The sequence below is a fragment of the Bombina bombina genome, chromosome 2 (genome assembly GCF_027579735.1).
Source record: "Bombina bombina isolate aBomBom1 chromosome 2, aBomBom1.pri, whole genome shotgun sequence".
NCBI classification, from domain to species: domain Eukaryota; kingdom Metazoa; phylum Chordata; class Amphibia; order Anura; family Bombinatoridae; genus Bombina; species Bombina bombina.
Window position 1 is genome coordinate 433,766,282 of NC_069500.1, and position 19,817 is coordinate 433,786,098.

The following is a 19,817-nucleotide window of genomic DNA, read 5'->3' on the forward strand; positions in this document are numbered from 1 at the left end:
TGAATAGGAATTCTGGCTGCCCCACATTCAGAACACAGTCTATCTGGTAGTTCAGACATGTTAAACAGGCATAAACTTGATAACAAAGTACAAAAAACGTTTTAAAATAAAACCGTTACTGTCACTTTAAATTTTAAACTGAACACACTTTATTACTGCAATTACGAAAAAACATGAAGGAATTGTTCAAAATTCACCAAATTTTCACCACAGTGTCTTAAAGCCTTAAAAGTATTGCACACCAAATTTGGAAGCTTTAACCCTTAAAATAACGGAACCGGAGCCGTTTTGAACTTTAACCCCTTTACAGTCCCTGGTATCTGCTTTGCTGAGACCCAACCAAGCCCAAAGGGGAATACGATACCAAATGACGCCTTCAGAAAGTCTTTCCAAGAATCAGAGCTCCTCTCACATGCGACTGCATGCCATGCCTCTCAAAAACAAGTGCGCAACACCGGCGCGAAAATGAGGCTCTGCCTATGCTTTGGGAAAGTCCCTAAAGAATAAGGTGTCTAAAACAGTGCCTGCCGATATTATTATAGCAAAATACCCAAATAAAATGATTCCTCAAGGCTAAATATGTGTTAATAATGAATCGATTTAGCCCAAAAAAAAGTCTACAGTCTTAATAAGCCCTTGTGAAGCCCTTATTTACGATCGTAATAAACATGGCTTACCGGATCCCATAGGGAAAATGACAGCTTCCAGCATTACATCGTCTTGTTAGAATGTGTCATACCTTAAGCAGCAAGAGACTGCTCACTGTTCCCCCAACTGAAGTTAATTGCTCTCAACAGTCCTGTGTGGAACAGCCATGGATTTTAGTGACGGTTGCTAAAATCATTTTCCTCATACAAACAGAAATCTTCATCTCTTTTCTGTTTCTGAGTAAATAGTACATACCAGCACTATTTCAAAATAACAAACTCTTGATTGAATAATAAAAACTACAGTTAAACACTAAAAAACTCTAAGCCATCTCCGTGGAGATGTTGCCTGTACAACGGCAAAGAGAATGACTGGGGTAGGCGGAGCCTAGGAGGGATCATGTGACCAGCTTTGCTGGGCTCTTTGCCATTTCCTGTTGGGGAAGAGAATATCCCACAAGTAAGGATGACGCCGTGGACCGGACACACCTATGTTGGAGAAAAGGTTATGACTGCTATTATGCCTTTAAGTAAACTTACGAGGTCTTTTTAAAATTCTTAAGATTTAATTAATTTTGTTCTGACCGACAGCATACTTAATTGGTGTATGTGTGGATAAGTAGAGGGCTGGAAATAGGGGATTCCAAACACCTCACAAGAGGAAAAGATCCTTCTGTCTTTTCAAATAAATTCGGATACTATGGATAGGAAGTGAGGGCGCTAAGGAACTGCAAGTGCTGATGTATCCCACTTGCCTGTAGTACAAAAACACTGCTTTGTGATGAGAATATTTGAGATAAGGTCTGTTAACAGTAGCAGATTATCTGATGGCCCTGACTGTCCAATGAGACTAATCAGTGGTGATATTTTCTTGGGTCTTTGTTATGCTATCTTGTTTAAGATGAGTCTGCTCTATATGGGATGGTCCAGGCCAGGGTATAGAAGTGGGTCTCTAGTCTGCGGAGACAAGTGAAGTAGGACAGTCCGGTTATTTCCAGCAAAGCTACCAGAAAGTAAATTGTTGTTTATTGTCTAAAACGTTACCTCCCCAGGCCTCTGCTGGGGACAGAGGAAGTGATGATACGTGTTAAGGGATACCGGTTTATAGTGGCCCAAATCTTTTCGCACCTTTTGTGGGCCAAGGGCCACAGTGCCAGCTCGACTATGTGACAAAACATCCCTGGGTCTGCTTACTTGTGGGTCCTCCAGTGGGAATCCGGGCAGCTGTAAACAGTCAGTTTCTCTGCGCTATCAGTCTGGCGGTGTGTCTCTCCTGTTAAGTGGGCCAGACCCACGGCTCTGTGGCTAGGGGAAAGCCTGTCTGGTAAGTAAAAGGGCAATGATTATACCTAGTGAACAAAAGCCCTCCGGACTATGTCTCCACACTCCTGTTAGGCTTTTCTTCTGTCTTGCTGCCGGCTGGACCGCACAGTCTGATCACAGATCTCCTCTGTAGCGTTGCTTGCAAATGTTTTCCTTTTTTTTCCCCTTAAATGTCCGGGTGTTTGGGCCTTGAGTGCTTCTCTCTGGGTCTTACCTACAGTCGTCGTAGCAGAGCCCCGACCCTCCGCCAACTGCTGCCCGCCTTCTAGGCCTCTTCTTTTTTCTTTTAAAGTTCCTCTAATTCACTGTATAATGTTTGCAAAGTCAACTACCAGAGTCAGTTTTGATGTTAGGAACTAGATAAGAGCAGTTTAAGAATTAAGAGCCTTTAAAATAGTTATAATGATGATCTTAAGTGGAGCTACAGCTAAATGCTTCTATCCTGTATGGCAGCTAGCTCCCAGTTCAATCATTTTTTAATGGGTTGTGGTTTTAAAGAACAAAACCAGATTTTCATCTACAAAAGAATAACCTATAGAAGTAATTTCTCATACATTTTGTACTCGGAAGCTGGCATAAACAAGTCATTGGAAACACGTTAAGAGAAAAAAAACATTTTATAGTAGACTGTCCTTTTAAAGAGACGGTAACCTCAATTTTTTTAAATGGTCGTAAAATTGCCCAAACTGTTATAAAAGTTATGTGGTGTAAGTATACATGTCCCCAGGATATGTGAATCATGTGAACAGCTGGTGGGCTATAAGGTGCATTGTACTTGCCTGTCAGCTCGTGTCTACTGTGCTCGCCTCGGAGGAATAAAATCCTGTAGACAAGCCTATTCAAAGCAGTGCCAGTGATATGAGAAAGCATGGACACTTTAAGCCAGGGGATTGGCAGATAACTCCACATTGGGTCTCAGCATACATGGAGCTGCACACAAACCACATTCTGTAGACCAGTGGATTGGCAGATAAATTCAAATTTCACCTGGTAGGCCTATGACATCTTCGTACCGGAAAAAGATTTTCACTGTCTTCCCCTCTGTAGGTGCTCTGAGGGAGGTATTGGGTCTTAGGTTGGTTTCAGAACCCCTTTCAATATCCTGTAGATAAGCACTTCAGAATTCACCTCACTCCATCTTGGAGGCAAAGATTTGACTGAGGGATTCTGGTAAGAGTAGTGCGGGTCTAAAGCTCTAGTATGCATCTCCTAATGGGCTGGAGAGTAATCTTACATGTGAATCCTGTCAACTCTCACCATGTTATGAAAGAAAATAGATTTTGTAGTGCACTCAGGGTGCCACTAAGCGGTTTGTGAAATCTTAAAATAACTTATTCTTTACTGAGTCTTCTCATTCCTTATTTGTCATTCCAAAAAAGTGTTTGAAAATTGGAATAGCCCCCATTATTCCCCTTAATAACAGACAATAATATAAGCTTAGATATACATTTTATTACTGGTGAATCCAGGAAACTTTTTTTTTAAATAAAAAATACATTTTATATATAAAACAAACTATTAATGCTACATTGTAACATCAGCGGAAATACATTTCCAATAGTGCAACAGATAAGTCTTTAAATTTGGATTCTATTATCCTTCATTTGTTCTTACCCTTCCATGTACTAAAAAGTTTACTTATCTTTTTACACTGTACAAATTGTCAGGTGGATTTTGTGTAACATTGTAAATATTTCCACTGAATATACTATAAGCTTATCCAGTTTCCTCAAGAGGAATCCCATTCAATATACTGTAACCTTTTACAGTTTTTCCAAGAATACCATGAATACAAAGTAATCTTCTCCAGTTTTTCCAAGAAGAATCGTCAGTTCATACAACTTCAGCACGGAACTGTGAATTCTCAAGTCTTATATTATAGGGCTAGAAAAAAGGGATGTGTATGCCATGGCACAGCGAAAGAACACTTTGTACAAAAGAAAACAGTATCAGTGGGGTTTTGGTCACCAAGTCAGAGGTTGAGGTAAAGATAGCATCATACTTTTTACAGTAGGTGAGCCAATGAACATTGCCAACATTAACAGCTGAGTAGAACAGCTCAGTCAGAACACTTTCTATACAAATCGTGGCATTGCCCATTGTGGTGAAAACTTCCTTGTAACAATGATCAACATCCAATCGGTGCATAATGTCCACACATTTATAACTGCTGATATTCACAACTTAATGTTTATATTACAATATAAGTATTCCACAGCTATTACGTTCTTTCTTGTTCAGAAATATTATTGCTTTTTTATCTGGTCGGAAGCTTTTTAAAAAAACAAACAAAGGTGCATCTGTAAAACACTGCTTATGCAGTCTGCACAGTAACTGAAACCAGATCCGTAGGTGTAGACAAGGCAGAATCTGCTTAAGCCACATGTGAGAACTGGTGAGAATGTATTGTTCCTTTCTCTGGCAAAGGAAGTGATGTAGTAAAGGGAAGGCACACATTTCAAAGCCAGCTGCTGTTATGAGGCAGTCTCACATACAAGGCACAGGTATGAACACATACTGACATGAGACCTGATAATATACCCTTGGCTTTAGCAAGTGGAGGAACAGAATAAGGAAGTATTGTTTATCCTACTCTACAAACAGTAAAGCCCACCGGTGTAGTTTAAAACATAAATAAAAATAATCAAAGTCTTTCAATTATAACTATTGAATTTCTTTAGGTTGAACAGTGCTTCTGATGTAACAGGAGAGGGCTGAAAAGTGATATTCCCCAGTAGAACACCGGCTCCTCACATCAAGTAATGCATTAGCCAACAGTACAAGCTGTGCGGTAGATAATGGTCTTCACTGCCCACCATTATAGGCATAGTCTGCCTTATTATGCATAATCAGCGTATTATCCACAAAGTAGAAGCTGTCAGATCGTGTCTCATAGGGATTTTCAATCATCAGTCGAACTGAGGAAAGAATAAATATATATGAGACACCTGTAATGCAATCATCACTCCATGCAGAATTAGTAAATCACAGAATAAAGGATTTTGTTTGTCATTTTGTACCATTGAACAATGTATGCTGCACATGTACAGCTGTATCTATATTTTATTTAAACTAATTCAGTTTTATAGAGAGTCACTCTAGAATGTTACCTATGCTTACATTGTTTAAGTTTAAACCAATTATTAGATTACCACATTGTATATTTACTTAAGAAAACAGAATAAAAAAAAACCCTGTTTAGGCTTACGGTTTAGTGATTACTATGATGATGACGAAACACTATTTCAAATGTATAACTAGAGGGATAAGAGCTTCCTGTTATGTAAGTGATCATAAGTGTCATAAGACCCACCACTGTAAGAAATGTTCCAAAGAAATCCAAGCTTAACCCCAAAAGGAACATAAGCTAAATAAATTGGGCTTTATGTAAATTAGAGACAAAAAAAAGGATTTCCAGAGCACAGCTTTATTAAAGCTTTTTGTTAGCATTCAAACTTCAAGTATTAAAGGGACACTAAACCCAAATTTTAACCTTTCATGATTCAGATAGAGCAGGCAATTTAAAGCAACTTTCTAATTTACTCCCATTATCAATTTTCTTCGTACTCTTGCTATCTTTATTTAAAAAGCAGAAATGTAAAGCTTAGGAGCCGGCCTATTTTTGGTTCAGTACCTGGGTTATGCTTGCTTATTGGTTTGCTAAATGCAGCCACCAATAAGCAAGTGCTATCCAGGGTTCTGAACCTAAGACGGGCTGGCTCCTAAGCTTTAAATTCCTGCTTTTCAAATAAAGATAGCAATAGAACAAAGAAAAAATAGGAATAAATTAAAAAGTTGCTTAACATTGCATGCTCTATCTGAATTAAGAAAGATAAAAATTGGGTTTAGTATTCCTTTAATGAACATAACACACAGTATCCATGACACTATTCACCATATGAAAAAGCTTGTTCTCCCAAAAGAGGTAGACAAACTGTGCCAGGCTCCCTCTTGGGTTAATAATAGGAATGAAGTGTTTGCGCTAGACTAAATACTCACAGCCAATCCAGGGTGACTCTTCCACAGAAATAACCAATGAGAAAGTGCAAAAAATAAAAAGGAAGTAGGATGGCGCTAAAAAGTAGAGTATAATACAGTGTTTTCTCTAACATAAATTAAATAAATATATCAGATAGAAGTGTATACATATATTGAAAAATGTGCATTACAAAATGTGTATAAAAGTGTTTTAGACACTATCAAACTTAGAAATGACAAAAAAACTAATTCAAGTTGCAAATTAACTGCTGTCTAGATTCACTGTCTTAATTAACACAACAGTGTTCAAATTAATTATAGTAAAAAGCCAGTGAGTGATTTAAAGCATAAAGCACAATGTTTAAACATACACAGAAAATCCTAACTGGATTAAAATCTTAAAAGAAGTATATTACATATAACGAAATAATGTGCTCAAATGAATCCGTATAGATTCTTATAATGACCTCACACAAAATTGTGTACTATTATTCTATTATTTTATGTCGCACCAACACAGAACATCATCATTTAAAATATAATAAGTACAAATGGAATCTAGTTAAAAAATCCGAAGTAAACTTTCAACGCGTATCACCCGTTGAAAAAGCCCTATTCACGGGTGAAACGCGTTGAAAGATCACTAGCTGCTAACATCTTATCACTTGACTTCATTCATACAGCAATTGATCGTTTGAAAGAGTTTGGCCAAACTCGTCTTTCCTTCAAAAAACTGTCAGCATAAGAAACGCTATCTGCCGAGCAAACAGGGCGGCTCCTGCACTAAGGGCAGGTTACCTATTATCATTGAGAGGATCACTACATCAGCGTCTGTTCACCTCGTAACAGTGAGTACGTTGCTGGATATACAAATATAACGTAACCTGTTACTCAACAGTATCCCCTGTCATATTAATCCCTATCTTGTACTCATCAGTAAGAAGGTATATGCTGGGATTTTTCACGCTGCATATAGAGACTTTACATTATTGCTGGGATTACTACTTTTTTGATTGAAGTTCCTGAAAGCTATCATACATCAATATATGGTAAAGGCATTGTTTATAATAAGCCTACCTGTTTAGACGTAAAATCTGCATTTGGAGCAATTTTGAGAATTATATACCTGTGCCTGAAGATCATATAAGCTATTTCAACTTTGTATAGCAGTATATTCCATTTTTAAGGTGACACTTTTTTCTTTTGATTTTGCATTGGGAGACGTCCCTAATAATTTTACTCCGAAGTTTAAAGTTTTATTTTGTTTTTTTTAAACTAGATTCCATTTTTATATTTTAAATGATGATGTTCTGTGTTGGTGCAACATACATTTTTTTAGAATAATAGTACACAATTTTGTGTGAGGTCATTATAAGCATCTATACGGATTAATTTGAGCACATTATTTTGTGATATGTGATATAAGTCTTTTAAGATTTTAATCCATTTAGTATTTTCTGTGTATGTTTACAATAAACATTGTGCTTTATGCTTTAAATCACTGACTGGCTTTTTACTATAATTAATTTAAACATTGTATTGTGTTAATTTAGACAGTGAATCTAGACAGCAGTTAATTTGCAGCTTGAATTAGTTTTTTGTCATTTCAAGTTTGATAGTGTCTAAAACACTTTTATACACATTTTGTAATACACACTTTTCAATATATGTATACACTTATATCTGATATATTTATTTAATGTTTGAGAAAACACTGTATTATACTCTGCTTTTTAGCGCCATCCTACTTTTTATTTTTTGCACTCCCTCTTGGGTTATAAATGCCCACGCCCCCCTCATTTCCCTATCTATGTACAAACAGTTAATATCATACTGTAACAAAGAAGTGTGGGTAGGAGCTGTAAACATTTATGGATGTGAACCAAGACAATTAAATTAATACAGATAAAATAAGTTCAGTCTTTGTTCACTGGCACATTATAGCAATAACTTGCAAACCCAAGTATAAAGCAAGATTAATTCTGAATGTATTTGAAATGCATGGTTTCAAATATTACTTGTGTGCCTTTAAAGTAAATGAAATGCTAACTGTGTTATCAATGACTAGAATGTTTCTAGAACTTTTATGTTTGTTAAATAGATCACTATTTTTGTGTACTGTAGAATATAAGAAATATTAAAAAAGATCAACTGTGGGTATATAAAGCATGCCCTATCTGATTGTTGTACACACAGATAATTGGGTAAACACAGTCCCTGATCAGCTCCATGCCCCTATATGCTTGTTGTAAACACAGGGGATTGGGTAGTGATCAGCTGCATCACCTCAGCTTTTAGCTGGGAAAGGGGCGCCCAGGTGAGTGACAGAATAAAAGGGTACATCTCTTTATTTAATGTAAAGGACATTTTTAACATAATCCTATTACCTATAATATTTTATGCTTGTTGATACTTTCATGGTGTAATGAATTTGTATTGTTAAAACTTTTGATGAATTTGAAAACAGAATTTATGCTTACCTGATAAATTACTTTCTCCAACGGTGTGTCCGGTCCACGGCGTCATCCATTACTTGTGGGAAATATTCTCCCCCACAGGGAAAGGCAAGGAAAGCACACAGCAAGAGCTGTCCATATAGCTCCCCCTCTGGCTCCGCCCCCCAGTCATTCGACCGACGGTTAGGAGAAAAAGGAGAAACTATAGGGTGCCGTGGTGACTGTAGTGTATAAAGAATTTTTTTCAACCTGATTAGGAAAACCAGGGCAGGCCGTGGACCGGACATACCGTTGGAGAAAGTAATTTATCAGGTAAGCATAAATTCTGTTTTCTCCAACATTGGTGTGTCCGGTCCACGGCGTCATCCATTACTTGTGGGAACCAATACCAAAGCTTTAGGACACGGATGAAGGGAGGGAGCAAATCAGGTTACCTAAATGGAAGGCACCACGGCTTGCAAAACCTCTCTCCCAAAAATAGCCTCCGAAGAAGCATAAGAATCCCAAAAAGGGTCTTACCCTTGAAAGGAATATTAAGTAACTTAGTCTTGGACGACACATCTGCCGACCAGGATTTTAGCCAAAGCGCCCTCCGCGCTACTATAGCAAAACCTGAGTTTTTCGCCGCCAATTTTGTTATTTGAAAAGCGGCATCCAATATAAAGGAATTAGCTAACTTTAATGCGTGAATTCTGTCCATGACTTCTTCATAGGAAGTCTCTTTCTGGAGCGACCTTTCTAGTTCCTCGAACCAAAAGGACGCCGCTGAAGTGACAGTAATAACACACGTAGCTGGTTGAAGGATGAACCCTTGCTGAACAAAAATCTTTTTAAGCAATCCTTCCAATTTTTTATCCATAGGATCTTTGAAAGCGCAGCTGTCCTCTATAGGAATAGTTGTGCGCTTCGCTAGTGTTGAAACAGCTCCCTCAACCTTCGGGACCGTCTGCCATGCGTCCCTTCTAGGGTCTATTATGGGAAACATTTTCTTAAATATAGGAGGTGGGGCAAAGGGTACACCTGGCTTCTCCCACTCCTTATCCACTATGCTCGCTACCCTCTTGGGTATAGGAAAAGCATCGTCGTGCACTGGGACCTCTAAAAATTTGTCCAATTTGCACAACTTCTCTGGTACTACCATAGAATCACAGTCATCCAGAGTAGCTAATACCTCCTTAAGCAAAGCGCGGAGATGTTCTAGCTTAAACTTAAATGCTACTATATCAGGTTCTGCCTGTTGAGAAATTTTTCCTGAGTCTGAAATTTCACCCTCAGACAGCCCTTCCCTCACAGCCAATTCTGATTGATGTGAGGGTAAAATAGATAAGGCATCGTCAGTGTCTGATTTTCATCCTTTTTATCTGTATTTAAAACTGAACAATCACGCTTTCTCTGAAATGCTGGCAGTTTGGATAAAAGATTTGCTATAGAATTATCCACTACTGCTGTCAATTGTTGCATAGAAATAAGCACTGGCGCGCTAGGTGTCGCCTGCGCGGGCAAAGCTGGTGTAGACACAGAAGGAGAGGATGTAGAACTATCCCCACTACCTTCATTAGGTAAATCATCTTGGGCAACATTATGAAATGTAACAGAGCTGTCCTTATTTTGTTTGGACGCTATGGCACAATCATCACAAACACTCGAAGGGGGAACCACATTTGTCTCTACACACACAGAACATAGGTTATCTGATGGCCCAGACATGTTAAACAGATTTAGGCAGGCAAACAATGCAATAAAAACGATTTTAAACAAAAACGTTACTGTCTCTTTAAATAATAAAATGACACACTTTATTTCTGAATGTTCAAAAAACAATGAAGGCAATATCCGATTTTTATGAAATTTGGACCCCAGTGTCTTAATGCTTATAAAGTATTGCACAGCAAATATGGAGACTCTAGCTCTTAAAACAAGCAAACCGGAGCAAATTGTTGGATTTAACCGTTTTTATACACCACAATCCCTGCTACAGCATTGCTGCAGCTTTTTACCTTCCTTAGGGGTCAACCATCCACAGAAATAAGCCTTCTGGAGTCACTTTCTGAGCCACAGGACCCTCTCATATGAGACTGCATGCACTGCCTTGAAAATCAACTGCCCACTGAAGTGCCAAAATGAGGCCTCCTCCCTCAGTACACTAGAGTGAAGGGGCCTTCCTGACTAGATTTAGGTGTCTAAAACAAGCCAGATCAATAAAAAACGTCCCCAAGTGTATACGAGCTCATAAAACATTTCATATGCCATGATATTGCAATAAAAACCAATCGATTTGGCCCCTAACAGTGTCTACCAGCATAAAATTCAAAAAGGGGAAGCCTGTTATCTTTTTTGCTGAGGTGAAAGAAAAAATGGCTTACCGTTTTCCCTGAGGGGAAAAAGGACTGTCATCTAGCATTAGCCTGTGTTGTTAGAAGGAGACTAGTCATACCTGAAGCAGATGAGTCTGCAAGCTGTTACCCCCAACTGAAGTTCTCTAGTTTCAACAGTCCTGTGTGGTAACAGTTATGGATTTTAGTTACTTGTGCTAAAATCATAGCCCTCTTAAACAGAAATCTTCATCACTTTTCTGTTGTAGAGTAAATAGTACAAACCGGCACTATTCTAAAATAACAAACTCTTGATAGAAGAAATAAAAAACTACAACTACACCACAAACTCCTCGCCATCCCCGTGGAGATGCTACTTGTTCAGAGCGGCAAGGAGAATGACTGGGGGGCGGAGCCAGAGGGGGAGCTATATGGACAGCTCTTGCTGTGTGCTCTCCTTGCCTTTCCTTGTGGGGGAGAATATTTCCCACAAGTAATGGATGACGCCGTGGACCGGACACACCAATGTTGGAGAAATATAAATTATTTTCATAATCGGTAACTGATTTGTTTTGCACTTTGGAGATGGAAAAAACAGAGGAATAAAGAAAGAATTCATCTTGTTCAAAAGGATAGAAATATATATATATATATATATATATATATATATATATATATATATATATATATATATATATATATATATATATATATATATATATATATATATATATATATATATATATATTTTAATAAAAAGGTATGGTGAAAGTTCTGCCCATGAGGGAAAAGTTCAAAAATGGTTGCCACAGTAAGCCGAGAAAAACAGAATTTATGCTTACCTGATAAATTACTTTCTCCAACGGTGTGTCCGGTCCACGGAGTCATCCTTACTTGTGGGATATTCTCTTCCCCAACAGGAAATGGCAAAGAGTCCCAGCAAAGCTGGTCACATGATCCCTCCTAGGCTCCGCATACCCCAGTCATTCGACCGACGGACAGGAGGAAATATGCATAGGAGAAACCATATGATACCGTGGTGACTGTAGTTAGAGAAAATAATTCATCAGACCTGATTAAAAAAACCAGGGCGGGCCGTGGACCGGACACACCGTTGGAGAAAGTAATTTATCAGGTAAGCATAAATTCTGTTTTCTCCAACATAGGTGTGTCCGGTCCACGGCGTCATCCTTACTTGTGGGAACCAATACCAAAGCTTTAGGACACGGATGAAGGGAGGGAGCAAATCAGGTCACCTAAACGGAAGGCACCATGGCTTGCAAAACCTTTCTCCCAAAAATAGCCTCCGAAGAAGCAAAAGTATCAAATTTGTAAAATTTGGCAAAAGTGTGCAGAGAAGACCAAGTCGCTGCCTTACATATCTGGTCAACAGAAGCCTCGTTCTTGAAGGCCCATGTGGAAGCCACAGCCCTAGTGGAGTGAGCTGTGATTCTTTCAGGAGGCTGCCGTCCGGCAGTCTCATAAGCCAATCGGATAATGCTTTTAAGCCAAAAGGAAAGAGAGGTAGAAGTTGCTTTTTGACCTCTCCTTTTACCAGAATAAACAACAAACAAAGAAGATGTTTGTCTGAAATCTTTAGTAGCCTCTAAATAGAATTTTAGAGCACGGACTACGTCCAAATTGTGTAACAAACGTTCCTTCTTTGAAACTGGATTCGGACACAAAGAAGGTACAACTATCTCCTGGTTAATATTTTTGTTGGAAACAACTTTCGGAAGAAAACCAGGCTTAGTACGCAAAACCACCTTATCTGCATGGAACACCAGATAAGGCGGAGAACACTGCAGAGCAGATAACTCTGAAACTCTTCTAGCAGAAGAAATTGCAACCAAAAACAAAACTTTCCAAGATAATAACTTAATATCTACGGAATGTAAGGGTTCAAACGGAACCCCTTGAAGAACTGAAAGAACTAGATTTAGACTCCAGGGAGGAGTCAAAGGTCTGTAAACAGGCTTGATCCTAACCAGAGCCTGCACAAATGCTTGAACATCTGGCACAGCTGCCAGTCTTTTGTGAAGTAAAACAGATAAAGCAGAGATCTGTCCCTTCAGAGAACTAGCAGATAATCCTTTCTCCAAACCTTCTTGTAGAAAGGAAAGAATCTTAGGAACTTTTATCTTGTTCCAAGGGAATCCTTTAGATTCACACCAATAGATATATTTTTTCCATATTTTATGGTAAATTTTTCTAGTTACAGGCTTTCTAGCCTGAATCAGAGTATTTATTACAGAATCTGAAAACCCACGCTTTGATAAAATTAAGCGTTCAATCTCCAAGCCGTCAGTTGGAGGGAAGCCAGATTCGGATGTTCGAATGGACCTTGAACAAGAAGGTCCTGTCTCAAAGGTAGCTTCCATGGTGGAGCCGATGACATATTCACCAGGTCTGCATACCAAGTCCTGCGTGGCCACGCAGGAGCTATCAAGATTACCGAAGCCCTCTCCTGATTGATCCTGGCTACCAACCTGGGAATGAGAGGAAATGGTGGGAACACATAAGCTAGGTTGAAGGTCCAAGGCGCTACTAGTGCATCCACTAGCCATATGGTTATAAAAGTAAAAATAAAAAAACAAAGCCATTATGGCTAAATAAAAATGTGTTAAGAGAAATTAGGAAAAAACGTAGGGCATTTAAATTATTAAAAGAAAATAGTACAGACTCAGCATACAATATTTATAAGGAATGTAACAAAGCATGCAAAAAAGCAATCAAATTAGCCAAAATTGAAAATGAAAAATTAATTGCTAAGGATTCTAAGTCTAACCCTAAAAGGTTCTTTAAGTACATAAATAGCAAAAAATCTAAGAAGGATAATATAGGTACATTAAAATGTGTGGAGGGTAGCATGATAAATAATGACAGGGAGAAGGCTGAGGTACTAAACCAGTTTTTTTCTTCAGTATACACAAGAGAAGAACCATTGAATGATACTTTTGAACATAATAGAACATGCCAGTCCATACCACTAACTGGGTTTTGTTTAGAGGATATCAGGAAAAAACTGGAAAATATTAAGGTAAATAAAACTCCAGGCCCAGATGGAATACACCCAAGGGTGTTGAGGGAACTTAGCACTGTTATAGACAAACCTTTACTCTTAATTTTTCAAGACTCATTATCCTCAGGCATGGTACCCCAGGATTGGCGTAAAGCTGATGTGGTGCCACTCTTCAAAAAGGGAAGCAGGGATGATCCAGGAAGCTATAGACCAGTTAGTCTGACATCAATAGTGGGGAAGATATTTGAAGGGATTATAAGGGATTATATTGATGAGCATATTCGTGTAAACAAGATTATGAGTTCTAATCAGCATGGCTTTAGGAGAAATAGATCATGTCAAACTAATCTGATTAGATTCTACGAGGAAGTAAGTCAAAATATAGATAAAGGGGAATCAGTGGATGTGATATACTTAGATTTTGCAAAGGCATTTGATACAGTGCCACATGAGAGATTAATGCACAAAATTAAGGGACTGGGAATAGCTGAAAATGTTAGCTCATGGATAAATAACTGGATAAAAGATAGGGAGCAACGAGTAGTAGTAAATGGATCATACTCAGATTGGACAAAGGTAATCAGTGGCGTCCCCCAGGGATCAGTACTGGGCCCTGTTCTTTTTAATATTTTTATAAATGACTTGGAGCAAGGATTAAATAGCGACATCTCTATTTTTGCAGATGATACTAAGTTAAGTAAGGTCATAAGGTCAGAGCAGGACGAACTGTCTTTACAAAGGGATTTGCTAAAATTAGAACTATGGGCAAGTGAATGGAAAATGAGATTTAATACGGAAAAATGCAAGGTTCTACATTTTGGAAGTAAAAATAAGCAGGCTACGTATTTTTTAAATGGGACAAGACTTAGCCAAACACAGGAGGAAAGGGATTTGGGAGTAGTAATAGATAACAAGCTAAAGATGGGTGCACAATGCAGGGCAGCGGCTTCAAAGGCTAATAAGATACTAGCATGTATTAAAAGAGGTATTGATTCAAGGGAGGAAAGCATAATTCTGTCATTATATAAAGCCCTGGTAAGACCTCACCTTGAGTTTGGAGTGCAGTTCTGGGGACCAATTGCTAAAAAAGATATTGCAGAACTAGAAAAAGTTCAGAGAAGGGCCACAAAGCTAATAAGGGGATTGGAGAAATTAACCTATGAGGAGAGGCTAGCCAAACTGGGTCTGTTTTCTTTAGAAAAAAGGCGCTTGAGAGGTGACATGATTACTTTATATAAATATATTCAAGGCCCATATACAGAGATGGCAGAAGCTCTGTTTATTCCAAGAAAATTGTTTCTGACAAGAGGTCATAATTTAAGGTTGGAGGAAAGGAGATTTAATCTCCTGCAACGGAAACGTTTTTTCACTGTGAGAGCAATAAAATTGTGGAACTCATTACCAAAGGAGGTAGTGAATGCCAATACCATAGATACATTTAAAAATAGTCTGGATAAGTTTCTGTATACTAACAAAATTCATGGATATGATTGCTAGTATTAAATGGGTCACATTTTAATGGGGTTATTTAAGCTTAACTGGAGCTTTTTGTAAGTATTTTAGATTTGTATAGGTTGAACTCGATGGACTTCAGTCTTTTTTTCAACCTTATCTACTATGTTACTATGTTACTAGAGTCGCCTTGGGATCCCTGGATCTGGACCCGTAGCAAGGAACCTTGAAGTTCTGACGAGACGCCATCAGATCCATGTCTGGAATGCCCCATAATTGAGTTATTTGGGCAAAGATTTCCGGATGGAGTTCCCACTCCCCCGGATGGAAAGTCTGACGACTCAGAAAATCCGCTTCCCAATTTTCCACTCCTGGGATGTGGATTGCAGACAAGTGGCAGGAGTGATCCTCCGCCCATTTAATTATTTTGGTCACTTCTTCCATCGCCAGGGAACTCCTTGTTCCCCCCTGATGATTGATATATGCAACAGTCGTCATGTTGTCTGATTGAAACCGTATGAATTTGGCCTTTGCTAGTTGAGGCCAAGCTTTGAGAGCATTGAATATCGCTCTTAGTTCCAGAATGTTTATCGGGAGAAGAGATTCTTCCCGAGACCATAGGCCCTGAGCTTTCAGGGGTTCCCAGACCGCGCCCCAGCCCACCAGACTGGCGTCGGTCGTGACAATGACCCACTCTGGTCTGCGGAAGCTCATTCCCTGTGACAGATTGTCCAGGGTCAGCCACCAACGGAGTGAATCTCTGGTCTTTTGATCTACTTGAATCGTCGGAGACAAGTCTGTATAATCCCCATTGCACAGTTGTAATGGTCTTAGATGAATTCGTGCAAAAGGAACTATGTCCATTGCTGCAACCATCAATCCTATTACTTCCATGCACTGCGCTATGGAAGGACGAAGAACGGAATGAAGTACTTGACAAGAGCTTAGAATTTTTGATTTTCTGACCTCTGTCAGAAAAATCCTCATTTCTAAGGAATCTATTATTGTTCCCAAGAAGGGAACTCTTGTTGACGGGGACAGAGAACTTTTTTCTTTGTTCACCTTCCAACCGTGAGATCTGAGAAAGGCTAGGACGATGTCCGTATGAGCCTTTGCTTTTGACAGAGACGCCGCTTGAATCAGGATGTCGTCCAAGTAAGGTACTACTGCAATGCCCCTTGGTCTTAGAACCGCTAGAAGGGACCCTAGTACCTTTGTGAAAATTCTCGGAGCAGTGGCTAATCCGAATGGAAGTGCCACAAACTGGTAATGCTTGTCCAGAAAAGCGAACCTTAGGAACTGATGATGTTCCTTGTGGATAGGAATATGTAGGTACGCATCCTTTAAATCCACGGTGGTCATAAATTGACCTTCCTGGATGGTGGGAAGGATCGTTTGAATGGTTTCCATTTTGAACGATGGAACCCTGAGAAATTTGTTTAGGATCTTGAGATCTAAAATTGGTCTGAATGTTCCCTCTTTTTTGGGAACTATGAACAGGTTGGAATAAAACCCCATCCCTTGTTCTCTTATTGGAACTGGATGAATTACTCCCATCTTTAACAGGTCTTCTACACAATGTAAGAATGCCTGTCTTTTTATTTGGTTTGAAGATAATTGAGACCTGTGGAACCTTCCCCTTGGGGGTAGTTCCTTGAATTCCAGGAGATAACCTTGAGAAACTATTTCTAGTGCCCAAGGATCCTGAACATCTCTTGCCCAAGCCTGAGCAAAGAGAGAAAGTCTGCCCCCCACCAGATCCGGTCCCGGATCGGGGGCCATCCCTTCATGCTGTTTTGGTAGCAGTGGCAGGCTTCTTGGCCTGCTTACCCTTGTTCCAGCCTTGCATCGGTCTCCAGGCTGGTTTGGGTTGTGAAGTATTACCCTCTTGCTTAGAGGATGTAGAGTTAGAGGCTGGTCCGTTTCTGCGAAAGGGACGAAAATTAGGCTTATTTTTAGCCTTAAAAGACCTATCCTGAGGGAGGGCGTGGCCCTTTCCCCCGGTGATGTCTGAAATAATCTCTTTCAAATCAGGTCCAAACAGTGTTTTACCCTTGAAAGGGATGTTAAGCAATTTTGTCTTGGAAGACACATCCGCTGACCAAGACTTTAGCCAAAGCGCTCTGCGCGCCACGATAGCAAACCCTGAATTTTTCGCCGCTAATATAGCTAATTGCAAAGCGGCATCTAAAATAAAAGAGTTAGCCAATTTAAGTGCTTGAACTCTGTCCATAACCTCCTCATACGAAGATTCTTTATTGAGCGACTTTTCTAGTTCCTCGAACCAGAAAAACGCTGCCGTAGTGACAGGAACAATGCATGAAATTGGTTGTAGAAGGTAACCTTGCTGAACAAACATCTTTTTAAGCAAACCCTCTAATTTTTTATCCATAGGATCTTTGAAAGCACAACTATCTTCGATAGGAATAGTAGTGCGTTTGTTTAGAGTAGAAACCGCCCCCTCGACCTTGGGGACTGTCTGCCATAAGTCCTTTCTGGGGTCGACTATAGGAAATAATTTCTTAAATATAGGGGGGGGGAACAAAAGGTATGCCGGGCCTTTCCCACTCCTTATTTACTATGTCCGCCACCCGCTTGGGTATAGGAAAGGCGTCGGGGGGCACCGGAACCTCTAGGAACTTGTCCATCTTACATAATTTCTCTGGAATGACCAAATTGTCACAATCATCCAGAGTAGATAATACCTCCTTAAGCAGTGCGCGGAGATGTTCTAATTTAAATTTAAATGTTACAACATCAGGTTCAGCTTGTTGAGAAATTTTTCCTGAATCTGAAATTTCTCCCTCAGACAAAACCTCCCTCCTGGCCCCTTCAGATTGGTGTGAGGGTATGTCAGAACAGTTATCATCAGCGTCCTCTTGCTCTTCAGTTTTTAAAACAGAGCAATCGCGCTCTCTCTGATAAGTAGGCATTTTGGATAAAATGTTTGCAATAGAATTATCCATTACAGCCGTTAATTGTTGCATGGTAATAAGTATTGGCGCACTAGATGTACTAGGGGCCTCTTGTGTGGGCAAAACTGGTGTAGACACAGAAGGGGATGATGTAGTATCATGCTTACTCCCCTCATTTGAGGAATCATCTTGGGCAATATAATTATCTGTGGCATCATTGTCCCTACTTTGTTTGGACACTATGGCACAATTATCACATAAATTTAAATGGGGAGAAACCTTGGTTTTCATACATATAGAACATAGCTTATCTGATGGTACAGACATGTTAAACAGGCTTAAACTTGTCAACAAAGCACAAAAAACGTTTTAAAATAAAACCGTTACTGTCACTTTAAATTTCAAACTGAACACACTTTATTACTGAATATGTGAAAAAGTATGAAGGAATTGTTCAAAATTCACCAAAATTTCACCACAGTGTCTTAAAGCCTTAAAAGTATTGCACACCAAATTTCAAAGCTTTAACCCTTAAATTAACGGAACCGGAGCCGTTTTTACATTTAACCCCTATACAGTCCCAGCTATCTGCTTTGCTGAGACCCAACCAAGCCCAGAGGGGAATACGATACCAAATGACGCCTTCTATAAGCTTTTTCAGTGGTTCTTAGCTCCTCACACATGCATCTGCATGCCTTGCTCTCCAAAAACAACTGCGCATTAGTGGCGCGAAAATGAGGCTCTGCCTATAACTAGAAAAGGCCCCCATCTGAAAAAGGTGTCCAATACAGTGCCTGCCGTTTTTCTAAACAATCCCCAAGATTATAATAACTATTAAGAGTTATAATCTGCAAAATATGCTTAGCAAAGTAATCGTTTTAGCCCAGAAAAATGTCTACCAGTTTTTTAAGCCCTTATGAAGCCCTTTATTCTTTTACTTAATCTAAGAAAATGGCTTACCGGTCCCCATAAGGGGAAATGACAGCCTTCCAGCATTACATAGTCTTGTTAGAAATGTGGCCAGTCATACCTCAAGCAGAAAAGTCTGCCAACTGTTTCCCCCAACTGAAGTTACTTCATCTCAACAGTCCTGTGTGGAAACAGCAATCGATTTTAGTAACGTTTGCTAAAATCATCTTCCTCTTACAAACAGAAATCTTCATCTCTTTTCTGTTTCAGAGTAAATAGTACATACCAGCACTATTTTAAAATAACAAACACTTGATTGAAGAATAAAAACTACATTTAAACACCAAAAAAACTCTTAACCATCTCCGTGGAGATGTTGCCTGTGCAACGGCAAAGAGAATGACTGGGGTAGGCGGAGCCTAGGAGGGATCATGTGACCAGCTTTGCTGGGACTCTTTGCCATTTCCTGTTGGGGAAGAGAATATCCCACAAGTAAGGATGACGCCGTGAACCGGACACACCTATGTTGGAGAAATGACTATTATCATATAAATTTTCTAAACACTGAATATGACAGCATTGTTCTTTTAACTGGAAGAAGCCTTTCCTTTGTGGGGGATTTTGTGTTTGTTTTTTTATAAATATAAAAAGGATATATATATAGAGATATATATATATATATATATATATATATATATATATATATATATATATATATATATATATATATATATATATATATATATATATATATATATATATATATATATATATATATTTTCTGTGTGACCCCCTCCCAAATA

At 39.1% G+C, this 19,817-nt stretch overlaps 1 protein-coding gene across 1 annotated transcript in view; it reads right to left on the reverse strand.

Annotated features, from left to right (window-relative positions):
* Positions 1–3,402: 3,402 nt before the first annotated feature.
* UNC119B (unc-119 lipid binding chaperone B) overlaps positions 3,403–19,817 on the reverse strand; it is a 53,912-nt gene continuing 37,497 nt past the window's right edge. Inside the window, exon 5 of the mRNA XM_053702041.1 lies at positions 3,403–4,888. Within this exon, the coding sequence (XP_053558016.1) occupies positions 4,776–4,888 (113 nt within the window). The 3' untranslated portion in view covers positions 3,403–4,775. The remainder of the gene's footprint in view (positions 4,889–19,817) is intronic.